A 19,937-nucleotide genomic window follows, 5' to 3' on the forward strand; every position below is an offset into this window, starting at 1 on the left:
CTATCACCCTCGCAGGGCTCAGTTTTCCAATACAACAAGGAAAAAATGTCCACATATTCATTTTTCTTTTTCTTTTTTTTTCTTTAGTGGAAAGTAACAGATGATCCCCTAAAGTTAGAGATACATCACAGTGGGGATAAAACTCAATTCTTTCATCAGTAGCACCCTTTCCAATTTTGGAACCCCACAACTCCGATCTAAGTTCCGATGGCTTATCAATACCCATCCACACTTGCATTCCCACAGTGTTAGTTGGCCTTAGATGTAACTTTTAAAACTGTGTCTGTACTACTCCTAACAGACACAGGTATACGGCCCATCCAAACAGCTGGGGAGAAATCAGGGCCAGAAGGCCAAACCGGCATACCCCCCCCAACCTGTGATAAATGACCAGCCCAGTGAGGATAAGCCCCACTTATATTGTACTCGCTGAAGGGACCAACATCGGCATCAAGAGTGTTACAGCAAGAAGACCCCTCCGGAGAGGTGGTTTCAACAGCTGTAACTTCCTTACTGGAATGTTTCTCCAAGTCATCAAGCCTGTCCTCAATGGTTTGCAAATGTCACAGCTGCTTATCAGCCTGACCAGCAGATTTAGAATCCCTTTTAGCCCATGCACCTGAAGTTTCCCCACCAGAAACCTTCTTACTAGCCTCCAAGGCATGTAAATGAGACAGAATATGTAATATGTAAATGAGACAGAATAAATAGCCATAACTATTTGTCTTTCATCCTCAGAAGAGAAGGAAGCTGGGGGCTCAACAGGCTGGCGGACTGGACGTTTAGAAGCAGGTGCCTTCCATGCTGTTGCTGGCCCCGCAAATGCCATTGATGCATGCGCCAACACCATATACATGCCGATGCTGTGCGAGTGATGCCAGGGAAGCATCCCGTTGCTGCAGCATGGTGTTTTAAAGGGGAAAGCAGCACAAGCTACCGCTTGCATGGAGGCATTTCTGGTTGAACAGCATCGTGGCAGGGGCTTGGAGGATGGGCAGGTAGGACCTGCCCACCTCCCCTTAAGGGAACCCCTCTCCACCCTTGGGATGGTACCGAAGGATTTCGGTGCACATCCCTAATGTTTACTTGGATGTAGGCCATTGATATCTATGAGATTTGTTTCCAGTTTCCCTAGTAAGTATTCATATTGATCTGAGGAAAAATCTGTACACATAAGACAATATAGTGTCAATGATATACACATTCTCCCTTACCCCATACAAGATTATAAAACCACTTTAATGTGTAAGTAAAATAACTTAAAGATGAAGATCTTACCAAACTTGAGCAAATGCGTTTCAGTGTTAAAGCATCATTCTCAATTCTCTATCTCAAACAGCTGGAAACGTTTGAGCTTAAATACCACTGAAACTATTGATTTATTTAGTTAGTTTCAGTTCCTGTATTTAAGATCAAGAGTTTCCAGCAGTTTTTAATATCTTGTCTGTACACATAGTTAAAATGTCATTCTTCTTTTCAGAGCAGTTTGAATTCAGACTGGTGTTTAATGCTCTATGCTGTTTATTCCCTGGGAAGCATGTATATACTTGCAGTCCTGATCTCATTTTTTCTTCTTATAATTTCCTCATATGCTTACTTCCTGCTGCTCTTGTAAGAATCTGGACGTCAGAGGTTGCAGCAGGTAGTATCACCTGAAACTCTGTAAACTATTGCTATTCCTTATCAAGAAAAGAGGGTGTTGGTTTTAGAAATGGTGAATGTTTTCTTACTGCCGTAGTTTTAGCAAACACAGATATTTACCAAGGGTTTAGCAAACAGGTCATGGTGTTAGGAGCCACAGCCTAGCATTGCTGCTGTAGCTGTCTGCTGCTGCTACAAATCCAAATGGTGATAATTACTATGCAGATAATTAAGTCAAGCAAAATCTCTGAATTATATTATCTTCCAGATTAAATAGTGTGTGTTGCTTGAAAAAGCATACTTGCTTATTTTATCTAGGTGCTTAATCATTAGTATTTCATGAATATTTTTCAGTATCCATAATTAAAAGTTTCACTATGCAGTCTTCTTGCTGTTAGATTATGGCTTGGTTGAGAAACATCACATTTCTGATCATGTGTTTTTGATCAGGAATGAACTATGAGTTCAAATATTCACTCCTCTCCCCTAATCCTTCCTCTTCTCCTCATGCCCTTATTGGCCGCATTGGCATGTAACGGGGAACCAGAGTTGCAGGGACCTGTGGTTTCCTAACCATTATGTCTGAACACATGCTGCTCCAGTCCTGACTGTTGCTTGACACGTGGTTTTGCTCTGGAGACTACAATTTCAACCCTCGGTTTGTAGTGAGTTTTGCAGTTCTTTGGAGGCTGCATTTGGCTGGACTGGAGCTGAGGGAGAAAGCATCTCTCTCTCTCTCTTCCTCCATGATTGGCTGTGCGGACTGAGCTGGTCTTGTGGTAGCAAGCATGAATTGTCCCCATAACTAAGCAGGGTCTGCCCTCGTTGCATATGAATGGGAGACTTGATGTGTGAGCACATTACTGTAAGATATTCCCCTTTGGGGATGGAACCACTTTGGGAAGAGCAGAAGATTTCAAGTTCCCTCCCTGGCATCTCCAAGATAGGGCTGAGCAAGATTCCTGCCTGCAACCTTGGAGAAGCCACTGCCAGTCTGTGAAGACAATACTGAGCTAGATAGACCAATGGTCTGACTCAGTATATGGCAGTTTCCTATGTTCCTATGTAAGGAGGAAGCCCACACAGCCAGTTTCTCCTCCTCTCTGCAGTCTCACTGAATGCACAGAGGATGCTCTTTCTGTCGTCCAAATGTGGACAGGCGGGGGTGGGGAGTGGAACCATGGATCCATTGGACCTGCCCTTCCATATGTCATGTGAATGCAACAATTTTATAGGAGACGTCCTGGTTTGTTAAACTACAGTTCACTGTGGTGTCTAAACATGTAAGCTGTGGTTTTACTTGCTGGGAAACAGCCTGCTCTTTGCTTTCCCATCACATCTCCCTGATTCAGTGACTAGCTGCTGGCTCCTGACTGGAGTATGATGAGTGTGCAATATTATTTGCATAGGAGTGAGAGAAAGTGCATGCTGAGAATGCCCACCCCCACTATATTCATATAGTTCTTCTGTAGCAAAGACATGGTGAGGGAGAAAAGAAGGCTGGGGGCCCAGGGGAACTATCTTCACTTCTTGTCCCAAGGTCCACTTTAATCTACCACTATGCCCCTGCCCCTTCAAACCAGGGCTGACATTCCGAGCAATGTAGAAGTATGTAGCAGGAGTTGCATCTGTGGAAGAGACTGCAATGGAGCTCAGCCCAGTGTGTTGCTGAGCAGATAAATGGACATGGAGGGGAGAAGAGGTAGTGATTTCTGCTGCTCTCTCCCCTCTCCAAAAGTATTTTAAACTTTAGAATCATGTCCCTGAGGGCTGCACAGCTACCCCTCCCTCCAGACAGAATTGTCTCTTCGACAGTGCTCTCGGCTGAGCTCTGTTGCTGTGTCTTCCATGGATGCAGCTCCTGTTACATAGTTCTAAGACTGCTCAGAATGCCAGCCCAGAATTAAAAACTGTGGCTTCAGTTTCGTTTGCAACCTTACTTGAAGATATTGCTCAAGCCATCATTTGTTTATCTGGAAGTCACTGGCAGGGGGAAGGCACAGTGATATACACTGTGATATAACAAACTAGGAAGTTACCTAAGAAGCTGAGCATACATGAGGAGCTTGGGAGACAGAACACTCAATCTCATTGCTCATTCCTGATCCGATAAGTTGTGATTTGTTCGAGGAATGTGTTTGTTTTGTCATCTGTCTCTCTCTTTCTCTCTAAATCTAACATATATACTTTTCAAGTGTGTGTTGTAGGTTGGTTGCTCATGCTCCTCCCATGATTCCCCTCATTTTTCAGTACATTTTAGAAAACTCAGACCTGATGTACACTCCAAACTGCCATCTCAGTTTGCTTAATTCATTTCAGAAGCTTAATTAGAATTAATTGCACTTAAAATAAGTATGTTATTTTCAGCAGAGGGCTGCACCTCTAGAAAAGGAAGCAGGCAGCAACGTTCTGTTGTTCTGTGTTTCACATTGCCTCTTGCTTTCCTTTCCACAATTTCCTTTGCTTTCCTTTTCACAGCAACATTTGTTGGTTGTCTAAGAAACTGTTTCACTAACTATCCAAACCACAGTTTAAAATGCAACTGCCCACAACAGAAAAAAGAATAATGACCAACTGTCACCAATAGCCAAAGTGAATGTTTGGAATGAAGAAGTGCAGGGGTGTGCACAAAACTGGCTGGCCCGGTTCAGTTTGATTCTGAACTGGACTCAAACCAGATCAGGCCAGTTTGGTTTTGCACCCCCTCAAACCCCCCTGGTTCAGGGGGGTCCACAATTTTTTTAAAATTGATTTCAGATCAACTTCCTCTGGGGGGCTTCTCTGAGGCTGTGGGGGGGAGGGCTCCAGAGTTTTCCCCACCAGCCTCCATTACTGCCAAAATCACCCAGTTCAGACAGTCTTTGGCCCGTTCCAGGCCTTCCCTTCATTGTGGCAGCCACTTTGGTGGCCGCCGAAATGCCCAATGGGCCTCTGCATGACCAGGTCATGACCCAGAAGCCTTCTGGAGTGGGTAAGTTGGTTAAATTTTTTAAAGCCTTCAAACCCCCCAAGCAGGTGGTTGGTTCAATGCTGAACAGGTTCGGTTCCGAACTGTTCGCACATCCCTAAAGAGGGGATGGGTGGAGAGGAAGACGAAGGGAGATTTGAAGGGCTAGAAAAGCAAGTATAGAGGAAGAGAAGACTTCTTCAGGCACAAAGAAAGAGAAAGAAGAGAGGGAGGGAGAGAGGGAGGGAGCAGGGATGCAACTAGGCAATTTGGGTGCCCGGACTGCCCAGTCGTGAGGCCCTCCCTATGCAAGGCCCCCTGAAACCTCCTTTGGGGTCATGATGTCATGGGCTTCCGATGATCTCATCTGCGCAGACGCACCTTGCAGCTGGAAAAAGACGCTGGCCCAAATGGACAGGGCTAGCATCTCTCTGACCCCCAGCCCCTCTGGGGGAGGGGAGAAGGACTGCTCCACTCTCCCCTGCAGCCACCCCTCAGCCATGGTGTGTGTGTGTGTGTGTGTGTGTGTGTGTGTGTGTGTGTGTGTGTATGCATGGAGGTTTGGTCGTGTGGGCGTGGGATTGCTGCTGGAGGCCCCTGGCCCCAGTAATTTGGAAGGCCCCCCCCCGACCTTGGAGGACTGGACTGGGTCCCCAGGGCCTGGGGGTTAGAGTGCCTCTGGTAGGGAGGGAGACTAACATATTTGGAGCGGGAGAAAGGCGACAATTAACAGTAACAACTCTTCTGCTAGTCTTTTTGATGCACCTTTGACTAATCTAAATATATTCATCAGGGTTTTTTTTTCATGATATTAACAGCTTTTTCCTTTTATTCTTTGTATGTCTAGAAGACAGCCGACTTGAGCTCTTGTTCTAAGATTGTTTGCTGGAAATGCAAATTGTGGATGATTATAACTTCTATTTTCCTAACATTTGTTCTCGTGATTGTTCTGAGTTTAACGCTTTATTCAGGTATGTATTCTACTTCAGATGTGAATTTTACTTCTCAAATTACATCAGATATATGGGGGCAACTTCTCCCTGCAATGGCCCTGATTCAGTTCAGTTGTGACTAAGTTGTTCTGTTGAAATCAATGGGTGTCAGTCATGACTAGCTTTAGCAAGATCAGGATCTTAAGTTTGTGAGGAGCATTCCTATGCCTTTGGAATGTAAAGGAATAAAAGCTGGTGGATAGGAAGTTAGATATGTGTGGAAGGCATGGAACCAGGTCTCACCTCTTCCATGGACTCCTGATGTGGTCTTAGGCATGTCTGGCTGACATGATGTGCAGTCTAATGGAGCCAGAAGACTCTGTGTCAGGCCTGCAGTGAAGCTGAAAGACAGTCCTGATGCTCTTAAAACTGGTGGCCATGCAAACTGCATTACCACATTTGTCCCCCTTGCCACAAATGGGGATAAACACAATAACTCTGCTTGTGCAGTTACTTTCAGCCCCATTAGACTGCACATCATGTCACCCACTATCTATTAGCCGGTCTTCACCTGTAATAACAAAATTAAGTGTAACCTACATCACAAAGGTCTTGTGAGGACAGCGTGAAACAGTTTCCAGCACCTTCAAAATTAAGAGCGGTTCAAGGCTAAAAATAGTTCTTAGACTCCTGGATCACTCCTTTTCTAGCATATTGATTTCACAATAAGTGTTCTCCTCGTACGGGATTATTTACTTACTTACTTATTTATTTATTCAATTTCTATACCGCCCTTCCAAAAATGGCTCAGGGTGGCTTACACAGAGAAATACATAAATAAGATGGATCCCTGTCCTGAAAGGGCTCACAATCTAAAAGAAACATAAGACAGACACCAGCAACAGTCACTGGATAATAGGTCAGTAGTGTTAGCACATGCTTTGTCCATACACGATTCCAGATTCTGTTCCTGGCATTTCTGATTACAGAACCACCTCACACTACAAGATGGCGGGCACCCCTCTTTCTTAGAAGAAAGCAGGCAACACTAGGCTTGGTGGATCATTATTTATATTTATAACATATAGACTGCCTTTTTGCCCAAATAGAAATTCAAAGCAGTTTACAGAAAAATATGTAAACCTAGAAGCAGTATCAAGCACAATAAATATGTGGAAGAGCTGTCATCTCAACTAGATCCAATTATCTAGGGCAGGGATTCTCAACACTGGGTCCCCAGATGTTATTGGACTTCAACTCCCATAATTCCCAGCTGTAGTGGCCTTTGGCTGGGGATTATGGGAGTTGAAGTCCAATAACATATGGGGACCCAACGTTGAGAATCTCTGATCTGGGGAGCCAGTTTCAAAATTGACACATGAAAAAGTCCTGCTCTATCCAGGGCCACATGGTATGTTTCTGCATTAGTAGTAGTAGTAGTAGTAGTGGTGTTGTTGTTGTTGTTGGAGGAGGCTGCCCAACCCCTGCTACTCAGCTGGCTAGCGTGCATGTACAGTGGCCAGCTGAGTGATGAGGGAAGGGCCGCCTACTACTCCAGGCTGCTCTGTCAGGGCCACTGCCACCACACACACAGCAGGGACAAAATGGGTGCCCCACATTTGCAGCAGGGAGGGAAGAGGTGCCATGGGGAGACACCGATCCTGGGTTAGGGGGAGGATGGCCTGACATGGGCTGCCTATGTCTTCCCTACATCACTACACTTAACTGTTGATGTGATTGAGCAACTGGTGTGTAATGTCAGAGGAGGACACTAGCAACATGTCAGGGAGCACTAGCTGTCAGCAGGGGTGCTCTGAATTCTATGGGTGCTGATCTCTGACCTTTGATCTCTGTCTATTCCCATCTCAGAGCTGGATTAGGTAACACTAGCCGACCTGCACAAAGCATCTGTGTGCTCTTTGGGGCCGGCTGTTCCCCCCTCCCTCCTGCCCCCTCTCCTTCCCTCTCCCTCGCTTCTGCCTCACTCTCTTGCCCTCCCCTCCCCACAATTCTCTCTTGCCACCCCCTCCCTCCCTCCCTCCCTCCCACCCAGTTCTCTCTTACCTCTGCTGCCACAGGCCAGGCCCTCCTTACTGGGTGGCGGCCGGCCAAAAAAGGCCCCACTGCCGCCGTTCCTCCGCCCGGGAGGTGAACAGGGAAGTTTCACTGCCCAGTTCCCTCCCGCCCTGGCCTCCCACAGGTGCCTTACCTCTACGGGTGCCTCCACGGGTGCCTCTGCGGGCGGGGCGGGCCCGCCGCTACCTGGCCTCCACAGGCAGGCCCGCAGGCCCACTGCCGGGCTGAGTACTGGCTCTGCAGCCCACTGCTTGCCTCTGTGGACACCGCTTGGCTCCCAGTGCCAGCCAGTCCCAGCAGGCCAGCCCACTGCCACCATTGGCCTGCGCCTCAGCCAATCAGGTATGTCTGCCGCCCAGCCAATCAGCTGGGTTGCCAGGACGCATCCCCACAGGCACGTCTACGAGAATTGTATGTATGTATGTATTGGTTTATTTCGGACCAAGGCCAGCATAGCTACGAGAATTAAATATATGGATATTATTAACATGTCCAGCTGAGTCTGGTAGCTGCATTTTACATTAGCTGTAGTTTCCCAACCATTCCCTTTATCTCACATAAAGCACATTACAGTAATCAACTTGTGAGATTACCAAAGCATGTGTCATCACCAAGATTGGTTTACTCTCTATGGCTCATTCAAACCCTTCCTCGCCTTTCTGGGTAATTTCTAGAGTTCGGAGTGTGTCATTTGACCTCTGAATTTAGCTGTGAAGTACAGAGAGAACCCCCTTTTCTCTAGTGGTATTGTTGGGGTCTCCCTTCTCCGTAGAACATTAGTTGCCTGATGCAGCACTTGCCGTCTTGTGAGGGCCCCTCTTAGCCAACAGGAAGTATCTCCTGGGTGGAATAGCAGGAAGAAATGCAAGGAGCAACAGGCCTTCCCACACAACTGTCTTCTATTGCTACTACTCGAAAGATGAAGCTCTGCAGACTTTCTACCCTCAGCTGCTGCATGCAAACTGTATGAGCTCCTAGCCCTCTCCTGTACAAAGAACACTACAGCAAAGAATTTGTGAAACAGCTGCCAAGCTCCACTGTCAAGCAGTTCCCCCAATCTGGGTCAAAGAAACAGAGTTTTAACATTTACACACCTGCCCCTCTTGACAGTGGTGTCCAGGAATTCTCTCCAATGAATCTGGCAACCCTCGTGTCATCTCACCCTGCTAAAATGGGGACCAGCAGCACATGAGTATTGGTGTGCTTTAATTGTATTTAGAATTACTTGGTGCTGAAAAATACAGTAAACCTATAATTAATATTACAATCATAATTACTTACTTTTTTTATTTTAGTGATTTACATAGATGAAGATGAATACTGGCATCCTGAATTGATAGCAAGTGGTAATCATCACAATTTTTCAGGAATAATAAAAATTAATTGTGATAAGCCTGACCTGTTGCTTGCAGAATCAGCATATGACTCATATCAGCTTTCTGAACATCTTAGTAAGAAGGTAAGTTCACTAGTGGCCTACCAAGGCTTGGCTACAACATACATATATTGTAAATATTTAAAATATTTTAAATATATATTTTAAACATTCCTCAAGTCATGCAGGCAAGTATAAGACATCTTAACTTTGGAGTGGTACACAGGTAGATCAACTATGGACCATTGTCTTGTGCTGCAATATTTGGCAGATAAATATGCCAGAAGGTCTAATGGATCACTTTTTGTGGCCTTTGTTGACTTTAGGGTAGCATTTGATTCAATTTCCAGAGCCACTTTATGGGATAAGCTTAAACATTCTTCAATCCACAAGCACCTACTATTACATATATACAAACTCTATGAAAGCACCAATTTAAGAGTTAGGTGCAATTGTATGGGCCAAATCTCCAATCCCATCCCCACTTATAAGGTTGTTTAAACAGAAGTATATACTAGCTCACCCCCCATTTGTTTAACATCTATATTAACTCCCTAATTAAATGGCTGCAGCATTTAGGTCTTCACATGCCCCCAAGCTGGCAAATAAGCACTTGCCTATTCTACTGGATGCGGGTGATGCCACAATTTTACTGCAAACACAGATCAATCTCTCAAGACCTTGGTTTGACATGCAATGAAGAACATCTGGTAATTAATTACCAAAAAGCGAGAGACATGGAGGCTCTTCTCATGATCTGTGATCTTCTCACGATCCGTGAGAAGAGCCATGAGGGGGTTTGCAAGGAGAGCGGGCTAAGCCCGCTCTCCCCGCAGACGAGCAGACAGTCTGCTCTGGGCGGCCGCAGCGGCCACCCACACAACTGCTGGCTCCGTCATGGAGCCGGCGGGGGCTGTGGAGTTTGGGGGTCATGCGGCCCCCAGAAGACCCCCAAGCGAGTCACATCTGGCTTTTAAAGAGCACTTTTCCTTACTCCAAGATGTGCCTCTAATGTGGCACTGAGATTGGAAGCTGGAATGATTAGGGTTGAAGCCAAAATCTGGATGGCCATGCTCATTTATTGGCTAAAACTGAACTTTAGAACTAGTTCATTTATTACTTACTGATGATTTCCACTCACAATGGGCGAAGACTGGCTTATCATCAGATCTTTTGATATCCCTGGGCTTTGAGAAGGCCAAAGAAACCTTCAAACAACAAATTTTGGACATGTAACTCCAAAGTGATTTAAGAAAGGTGCCTAGAGCCTACAGGGCCCTAAGGTAGATTACCACTTTCAACCAACACCATATTTGGGTACATGGACTGTGCCCAGATATTAGTGGGCCTTCTCTAGGGCCCGTTTCAACACTCTCCCATGAGCCCAACTAGATGGCAGATACCAAAATATTCCTGTTCAGCAACATTTCTGCCCATGTGGATCAGGACAGATTGGATCAGCTGGTCATGTTCTATTGTAGTGTGCTTTTTTATATGACTTGCGCCATAAACTGATTACACCTAAGATAAATGATCTTCCAGGTCAACATGATGAATTTTAAATTTAATTTCTTTTATCAGATAAATATAATAATATTTATTATAATGTAGCCAATTTTTTAATTATAGCCTCTAGATCATGCCAGGCAGTTGCAGCTCTCTAAATACTTCTTAAGTAATTATTATCTAAGGTACTCTCTAAACGGCTTAGGTCCTGAACGGCTTAGGTCTGAGTTATCTTAGAGAGTGCCTTCTTCTGCACGATCCCCACCGCACGTTAAGGTCATCTGAGGATGTCCTTCTCCAGTTACCACCAGTTCGTCTGGTGGCAACTCAGAGGCGGGCCTTCTTTGTAGCTGCTCCTGGGCTATGGAATGTATTCCTGGCAGAAATCCGTAATCTGAGTTCATTACTATCTTTCAGGAGAGCCCTTAAAACCTATCTGTGGCCTGGCCTTCTAGGGTTTTTAAACTGTTTTAAATTGTTTTAAATGTTTGCCCTGGTTTTCCAGGGTTTCTAGCAGTTTGAATGTTTAATTGATTTTATCCTGTTTTTATAGTTTTGCTTTTAATTGTTAACTGGTTTAAATTGTTTTTATTCTGTTGTAAACCTCCTTGAGCCATTTTGGAAGGGTGGTATATAAATAAAATAATATAGAATAAAAAAAAAAATAAAAAAAATAAAGGGGAAATATTTTGGAAAGATGTTAAATTCCTTGGGCTGCTTTATTTATTGCAGGTTTTTAAAAAACTGTATGTATACTGGTCAATGACTAGAATAATGATTTGACTTGACTTGACTTGACAGTTACCCAAAGTAGTCCCATAGGTGGTGGTGGTTGTTGATAATAATAATAATAATAATAATTCGATTTCTATACTGCCCCTCCAAAAATGGCTCAGGGTGGTTTACACAGAGAGATAATACATAAATAAGATGGATCCCTGTCCCCAAAGGGATCACAATCTAAAAATAAACATAAGATGGACACCACCAACAGTCACTGGAGGTATTGAACTGTGAGTGAATAGGGCCAGTTACTCTCCCCCTGCTAAATAAAGAGAATCACCACATTAAAAGGTGCCTCTTTGCCAAGTTAGCAGGGGTTTACATGTGCAGCCCTCCACCAACCAAAAGAGGGCTGCAGGTCCGCAAGGAGCCTTGAGTGTCTCCGTAAAGGAGGATTCTTTGTGCAATGCACCAGTCATGGAGGAGGATGGAGAGTAATTTTTTCTGTAATATGTTCCTGAGGATTACATGACCCGAAAATATTATGTTGGCGTAAAGAGCTTTTGGAGAGAGGGGAGGGCAGTGTATCATGTAAGTCACTACAATTAAAATAATAAGTTAGGTATTGCTTTGTCCAGTTAATTTCAAAGGACTCCTTCGTGTAATCTTCCTCATAATGTCAGCCAGTCTGTTTATCTGAGGGCCAAACTACACATTACATTAGATGTGTCACTGGCCCTGACACACTTAACTTTTGTTTACTAATAGTGACTGTGGGAGGTAACAATCCCAGCCAAGAACAGTAAACAATGCCAGAGATATGGGCAAATCTTACAGTATATCAGGCTGTAGTGTACTTATCAATAGGTCAGAACCTCCACCGTATGTACAGGGTGACTGCTTCATATTGTTTTATATGTGGCAATAATACATGTTACTTTTCTTAAGCTTATAGATGTCTACAGTCACTCGCCTGCTCTTGGACGATATTTTATCACTGCTGAAGTTATTTCCTTCAGGTAGGAAGAAAGAATTAACTCCATTGGTTTATTTATGTAATTTAGAACACCTTAATCTGAATCAGAAAAAATAATAGAATAAAAACATACAAATATAAGAACAGTCCTGCTAGATCATGCCCAAGGCCCATCGAGTCCAGCATCCTGTATCCCACAGTGGCCCACCAGGTGCCAGTGGGAAACCCATAGCAGGAGATGAAGGCGTGCCCTCACTCCTGCTGTTGCTCTCCTGCAAATAGTATTCAGAGGCATCTTGCCTCTGAGGCTGGAGGTGGCTTATAGTCATTAGTCTAGCAGCCATTGATAGATCTGTCCTCCATGAATTTGTCTAAGCCTCTATTCAAGCCATCCAAGCTTGTGGCCATCACCACATCTCATGGCAGAGAATTCAATAGATTAATTACAGTATGTGCTGTGTGAAAAAGTACTTCCTTTTGTTGGTCCTAATTTCCATGGCAATCAGTTTCATGGTTCTAGTGCTGTGAGAGAGGAAGAAAATGTCTCTCTAACCAGCCTCTATATTCCATGCATAATTTTATAAATCTCTACCCTGTAGTCACCTCTTTTCCAAGCAAAAACAAATGCATCTTGGTAGGCGTGGAGGGGGGAAATGGGAATGAGACTTGTCTGAAGAAGTGTAGAGAAGAGAGGTGGAGAAAGGAAGAAAGACCGACCCAAGGGCTTTCCCCCATGACAAGGTTCTTGCACCAAAAAAGTTCATTTGTTGAGCATAGTTATTAACATTTTTGTTGTGGGCATATCACAGGTTCAGAATATTCAGGATGCTTGACGTTGTAGGAAAATGGAATGCTTTCTTCAGTGCTGTAATGTGTAATAGTGTTGTTGTGTGTAATAATCACTGACACCTATTAGATCAGTGATCCTCACTATTTTTAAAGTGGGAGACAACTCTGGTAAAAAAATTCCCCTTGAATCTGAAAGCCATTTCCCACTGTGCTGATCTCTGCACAGTTCTGTGCTTTTCTCAGTGCTGGGGTGACCATTTAAGAGAGATGAACCCCTTCTTAAGTGCTCTTGGAGGAGAGGCCTGGGAAGAGCTGCACTTTCCAGCACTCTGTGCACACCTTCCAGGATGGTGTTGGGGCTCAAGAGTTTCTTTTCAGTTTCTCTTAAGGGACCACCCCCCCTCCTTCCAGCACTGGGCTAAGTGAAGCACCGCATGGTCAGAATGGCTGCCTCTGCATGATCCAGGGGGACTGTGCGGAGTGTTCAGTGTTGGCTGAAATTTCACTCAGGCCCAATAATTAGTCAGGGAGCCACACTTAGAGTTGATAGGGGCTGTCACTGGCCCCTGATCCTACAGTGACAAACTCTGTTTTGACATTGTTTGTTTCTCGCTGCTCAGTCACATTCAGTGAGTTTGTTCAGACACGTCCCTGTCCTTTTCTTAAACTCTTTATTTAACATTGATTTAGTGGGAGCACATTCCTTATGAGATTTTTTTCCTGACTGCCTTTCTAACCTGGGTTACTCATGGTGATGAGAGTTGCTCCCCCAAAGCATAGCTCCAAAGGCATGGAGTGTTCCAGCATTTTTAAAATGAGGGGTAGTGAATAACAAGGCTAGCCAATTTTACATCTGGGCAGGCAGAATATTAGACATAAACAGCGTCCCGCTTGGGCACATAGACTTCTACAGGGAGACTCATACAGGGTAACTAAGAGGTTGTACATATTGGGGTCATTCATATGGCCTAACGGGTGGGCAGGCGGAGGGAAAGGTTCTCAAACTTTGCCTCCCCCCGCTCCAGACAATCATGCTGTACTTGGTGGGAGCACGAAGTACGCTCCCACACGAGCAGGGCGGATCGTTCTGAGGCCAGGACTCATTGTCCTGGCTTCCAGATATCCCACAGTGCACTGCATTTGGTGGGATGGGTGCTCTAGGCCCACATCTGTGTCAGTGTGAGCTGCAAGCAGCCTGCACTGACATATAAGCCTGGCAGCTTAACCTGGGCTAAGAGCTGGGCTTCGGCACTGGGCTTGGTGCAGCAGCTCCACTGGGATCTACATGGATCCTGGTGGTTCTCACAGAGCCTGAGAACAATGTCTATTACAGAACTGCTGGATGTGACCTTTATTCCCTTGTGAACCTGAAGTCAACTTTTGCACTCCCTCATTTTACATGTTGGTATGGAGAAAAACAGCTGTTTGCGACATTTTCAGTTTACATGTTTAAAGTAAAGGTAAAGTGTGCCGTCAAGTCGATTTCGACTCCTGGTGCCCACGGAGCCTTGTGGTTGTCTTTGGTAGAATACAGGAGGGGTTTACCATTGCCGCCTCCTGCGCAGTATGAGATGATGCCTTTCAGCGTCTTCCTATATCACTACTGTCTGATATAGTACCAGCGGGGATTTGAACCGGCTCCACTTAAAGTGGTAGATTACATGTTTAGGTGTACACTTAAAAAAAACCTAGAGGTAGGCACACACAAAAAGTGTTGCCTGAAGAGGTTCTTACTTACTTACTTACTTATTTGATTTCTATACCACCCTTCCAAAATGGCTCAGGGTGATTTACATTAAAACAAAACAATTAAAATTAATTAATTAGCAGTTGAAAACAGGTTGTAAAACACCATAAAACAATAACAGTTAAAACATTCAAAACTGATTTAAAACCCTGAAAAACCAGGTCACAACATTCAAACCCATATTACAACAATTTAAAAACCCTGGAAGGCCAGGCCAAACAGATAGGTTTTGAGGGCTCTTTAGGTTTTGAGGGTTCTTAGGATTGAAAGAAGGGGAAAGAAACGGCTGTATAACGAATACATTGGCTGCTTATTCCCACTATGCCTGATCCTTCTTTCAGTTATAGAAACAATACTGCATCTTACAATTTGTGTTTCCGAGTGCCACCTGAGACTGAAGAGTTCATGGAATACAGAATGAACAAAAAGTTTGTGTTGAACATTTTAAGGCAAAATATTTATGACCAAGAAGGAATGTATAACCTGGATGTACCTGGATGTAGCATCATGACACTTGACCCAACTTCTCTTTCACTAACACGTAAGTGTCACAAGGAAAGAACTGAAGTACAATTTTTCAGAAAGCTAGAGTGTATTTAGTGAAGTATAACAAGCTTCTCTCTGTCAATAACTTTCATTACTATACACACAATTTCTAGAAATGGTTTCGTGCCCAGAATTTAGAACAATATTCTCATTCATTTAATTGAATTAATAATCACTTGTTTAACTTGCTCAAATATTGCAATCTATAAACAGAACAGAATAAAGAATAACCAAGGGCCTGATCCAGACATAGGTAATATTCTTTCTACTGGCAGAGATTTAAGCACATGCTTAACTCTCCCATGGAAATTAATAGGATTTAGAAATGCTTAACTCTAGCTAAATTATGCCCATTATGAATAATCAAGCTAAATTCAAGCTCTTAAATACTATTAAATTCAAGGGGAGAGTAAAATCCCAGACAGAAATATCCCAGTTGTTATCAGTGATGCTTTAAAATGCTTCCCTTTGTCTGGATTACTGTGAGATAATATTTATGTGGATGACTGTGAGGTGATTCTAATGTCATCTTTCAGTTCTTCTGGAGTTTATTTTAAAGTGATCTCATGAGTGCAAACATGTAGGAAGATAACCTGGGCAGTGGATCCAGAATTCTTCCAGGTATGAATCCACAGACAGGTTCTATGGGGATTCAGAGATTCTGGATGATCTTCAGAAAAGTAATATAGAAAACCATTTCAGATATAACTTGTTCACATTTTTGCCCTTAAATGAATGCATTCTAAATGCTACATTGGAAAAGTTTTGGGTAAGTTAATCTTTAACTGATATTGGGGTGGCATGCATGATACTATATTTGTCCATGTGATTAGGAATCAGACACACAGAGAGTGAACCATCAGGACATCCTCCATAGATATCCCGATGCCAGACTCAACATGTCCATTTATTTCATGGGGGGCTGTTCTTCTGAAGGGTCCCTCTATATGTGCTCCAAATATTTGCCCAAATATGTATTTGGAGTGCATGTAGACAGGCTGTGTGAATGAACAGCTCCTGCACTTGATAAAGGAACGTGCTGGGACAACACCAGGATGTCCATGGAGGATGTTCTTACAGCATGCTTTCGGTGCATCTCCTTCCTAAGCAGGAGGTCAGGAACAGCATCATCTGAACTGCCCCTGAGAGAAGAATTGTCTACTGAAGTCCTAGATTTGCTATACCACTACCAACAGTTCTGACAGCACAACATCAGTACTATGGCTTGTATTGTAACAACCACAAGTGGAGATCTGCTCATAGCATGGGGCTTTCCTGCCTCCTTTCCCACATTACACTTAAAGGTTGCTCCTGAGGGTTGAGGAACCCTTTGGGATGATATGGGAGATGGTGCAACGGGCTGCATCTGCTGGGGAATCCTGCAGAATTACATGCAGTGCTCTGAACACTCAAAAGTGCAACACACTTTTTATTATACATATGTGTAGTGTGTGTGTGTGTGTGTGTGTGTGTTTATTATACATATGTGTATACGTTATTGTACGTATGTGTATTTTGAGGTGGGTCACTTGTTAAAGATGAATTTATTTTTATTGTATCAATTATATTTCCCTTCCTCTTTTTTCTCCTTTTTTTGGAATGAATTTATACTACAGAAATTTAGGTTGTTGGTACAAAAGAAAGAAAAAAATGTAAGCAGGCTGCCGGAGCCTGAGAATGACCGAGGAGGAATGTTCAGTAATGAAGTCTGTGATATTTTCTTCAAAGGATGCTGCAGATGGTTTCCGATATACTTTGTGACCTCTTATTCAGATCAGTAATGCCAAGAAAATATCACTGTATGCACCAAGTGGACAAGATGATGGCTGCATATGAAGAACCAAATCCAGGTTTTTGAACAGCACAGAGACTCAGCAGATGGCTATCAGGTTACAAAGAATTATTCAGAGCATTTCAAATAATTATTCAAGTCTATACAAAACATTTTAGAAGATGTTAAAAGATGTTAAACGCCTTCATGAGACGAGGACTGAATGTTCATACACATTCAGTCCTCATATGCATACACATGCTCAGCCTCAAGCTGTTTCTTAGTGCAACGAGTCAATTTGGTGGACAAGCCCTGCAGGAAATATATGAGGAGCACTGCCTCTAGAGGAATAAGGTCATAGCTCAGTGGTAGAGTATTTGCTTAGCATGCAGAACGTATGGTATCTCTGGGTAGGACTGGGAAAGACTCCCTGCATGCAATCCTGGAGAGCTGCTTCCAGGTGGAATAGACAATACTGAGTTAGATGGTCTGACTCAGTAGAAGGCACCTTCTTATGTACCTATGAGACATAGAACATCATTTCATGCATATGCTTATCTGAGGGAAGGTAGGGTGCCTCCTTATCTTAAGGAGGTTATCATTAGACCAAACTTGAAAAAACCTACATTGGACCGTTCAGAGTTAGGCAACTATAGGCCTGTCCCTAATCTCCCATGGTTGGGCAAGGTGATTGAGAGGGTGGTGGCCTCTCAGCTCCAGACAGTCCTGGAAGAAACTGATTATCTAGACCCATTTCAAACTGGCTTTAACATGGGCTATAGGGTTGGGACTGCCTTGGTCGGCTTGATGGATTATCTTCAATTAGGTATTGGCAGAGGGAGTATGACTCTGCTGATCCTTTTGGCTCTCTCAGCACTTTCAATACCATTGACCATGGTATCCTTCTGGATCGCCTGAGGGAGGTGGGATTAGGTGACACTGTTCTACAGTGGTTCCATTTCTACATCTCTGTGGAAGAGAGGGAGGAACATTCCAGATGGTGTTACTTGGAGATTGTTGCTCTGCCAAGCAAGAGTTACACTATGGAGTTCTAGAAGGCTCCATACAGTCTCCAATGCTCTTTAACATCTCTACATGAAACTGCTCGGAGAGATCATCAGGAAATTTGGTGCAGGGTGTTATCAATATACTGATGGCACCCAAATCTATTTCTCCCTATGAACTTCATCAGAAAATGGCGTAATTTCTCTAAATGCCTGCCTGGAGGTGGCAATGGGCTGGATGAGGGATAACAAACTGAAGTTGAATTCAAATAAGACATGGGTAGGGAGTGTAGGGGCTTTACATTCCTCCTGAAAGATCAGGTGCATAGCTTGGGAGTGCTCTTGGATCCAAACTCAAATTGGTAGTGGCCAGGAGCACTTTTTATCAGCTTCAGCTGATACATCAGCAACACCCATCTCTGGAGGTAAATTACCTTAAAATGGTCACATATGCTGGTGACATCCAGGCTTGACTACTGTAATGCACTCTATGTGGGACTGCCTTTGTATATAGTTTGGAAATTACAACTGGTACAGAATGCAGCAATGAGGTTGGTTTCTGAGACAACATGAAAGGCCCATATAACACTGATTCTGAAAGAATTGCACTAGCTGCCAATATATTTCCAAGCAAAATACAAAGTGCTAGTCATTACCTATAAAGCCCTGAACGGCATAGGTCCAGGGTATTTAAGAAACCATCTTCTTTGCCATGAACCCTGACTCCTATTAAGATCATCTGGGGAGGTCCATTTATGTTGCCACCGGTTCGTCTGGGGACAACTTGGGGCCTGGCCTTCTCTGTGGCTGCCCCAGAGTTTTGGAATGCACTCCTTGTCAAAATAAGAGCTTCTCAATCTCTGACTGCTTTTTAAAAAGTCCCTTAAGATACACCTGTTTTCTCAGGCTTTTAATTAAAATTAATTTAAACTGTTTGTTTTATCCTGTGTACTTATTTGAATTGCTGTGAATTGTATTTAATTGTTCTTATTCTGTGAAAGTGTTTTGTTTATTTTTGTTTTTATATTGTAATACGGATTGTATACACCGCCTAGAGATGTATATATCAGGCAGTATATAATTAATTAAAATACATAGGTATTTCATGCATAGACACTTGTGGTGCATCAGTTAGGAGGCTGTTCCTAAGTTGCTCACCATGCTGCTAAGTTGTGTGAACTTAACAAGAAACAAATGTGCATTTGTTCTACAATAAAATTGATCATGCAGAAAGGCCTTGAATGAATCCACTTTCTCTTCGGATGTCCACTATCTACTGCTTTGCTTTTCTCTTTCAATAATAGTTTTGTTTCACAAATGTGGCATGTATATTCCAGTCCTATTCTGACATATCTATCTGTTTGTTTGTTTATTTAGTACATTTATACCACCCCATACAAAAAAGTCCCTAGGCACTTCACGTTTGACAAATACTATGAGAATTTGCGTGTTTAGTTAATGTGCAAGACAAACATGCAGTTAGCCTGAAATGGGCCCTCTCTTGGGCTGATGTATGAAGAGATTCTTTGTTCTCATTCCACAGTGAAAGAAAGAAAAGAGAAAGAACAAGAAATTGGCATGAAATGGCTCAGAGGCAAATACTGGGACTAGGGACAGATCTAAATTTTCATTCAAATTTCCCTAGTTCAGATCGGTGTTGTGGAGTATGCAGATCTGCCACCACAGGGAATCATGGGAAAGGGCCGCCTGATTTTTCATCATTTGTGAATGTGTATGCTCATGGCCTTCCACTCTCATGAGAGAGTGGTATGTTCAGGAGCAGCATTTGTCGTTATCACACATGTAGAATCGCTCCTTTCACTGGAGCAATGCTGCTCCTACTGGACAGTTCTTCTCATGAATAGGCTAGGGACTGCACACTTTAACCCAGGTGGAAGGGGATA

General features: G+C 43.5%; 1 protein-coding gene across 1 annotated transcript; it reads left to right on the forward strand.

The window, feature by feature from the left end:
- The first annotated feature begins 5,477 nt into the window (after positions 1-5,477).
- On the forward strand, positions 5,478-19,266 carry C3H3orf52 (chromosome 3 C3orf52 homolog). Its single transcript, XM_053311070.1, has 5 exons — positions 5,478-5,559; positions 8,892-9,055; positions 12,149-12,219; positions 15,054-15,253; positions 16,875-19,266. The coding sequence occupies exons 1-5, from the start codon at positions 5,493-5,495 to the stop codon at positions 16,880-16,882; spliced, it is 510 nt and encodes a 169-aa protein (XP_053167045.1). The 5' UTR covers positions 5,478-5,492; the 3' UTR covers positions 16,883-19,266.
- Positions 19,267-19,937: the final 671 nt, after the last annotated feature.

This window comes from Hemicordylus capensis, chromosome 3 (assembly GCF_027244095.1).
Source record: "Hemicordylus capensis ecotype Gifberg chromosome 3, rHemCap1.1.pri, whole genome shotgun sequence".
In the NCBI taxonomy this organism is placed as follows: Eukaryota; Metazoa; Chordata; class Lepidosauria; order Squamata; family Cordylidae; genus Hemicordylus; species Hemicordylus capensis.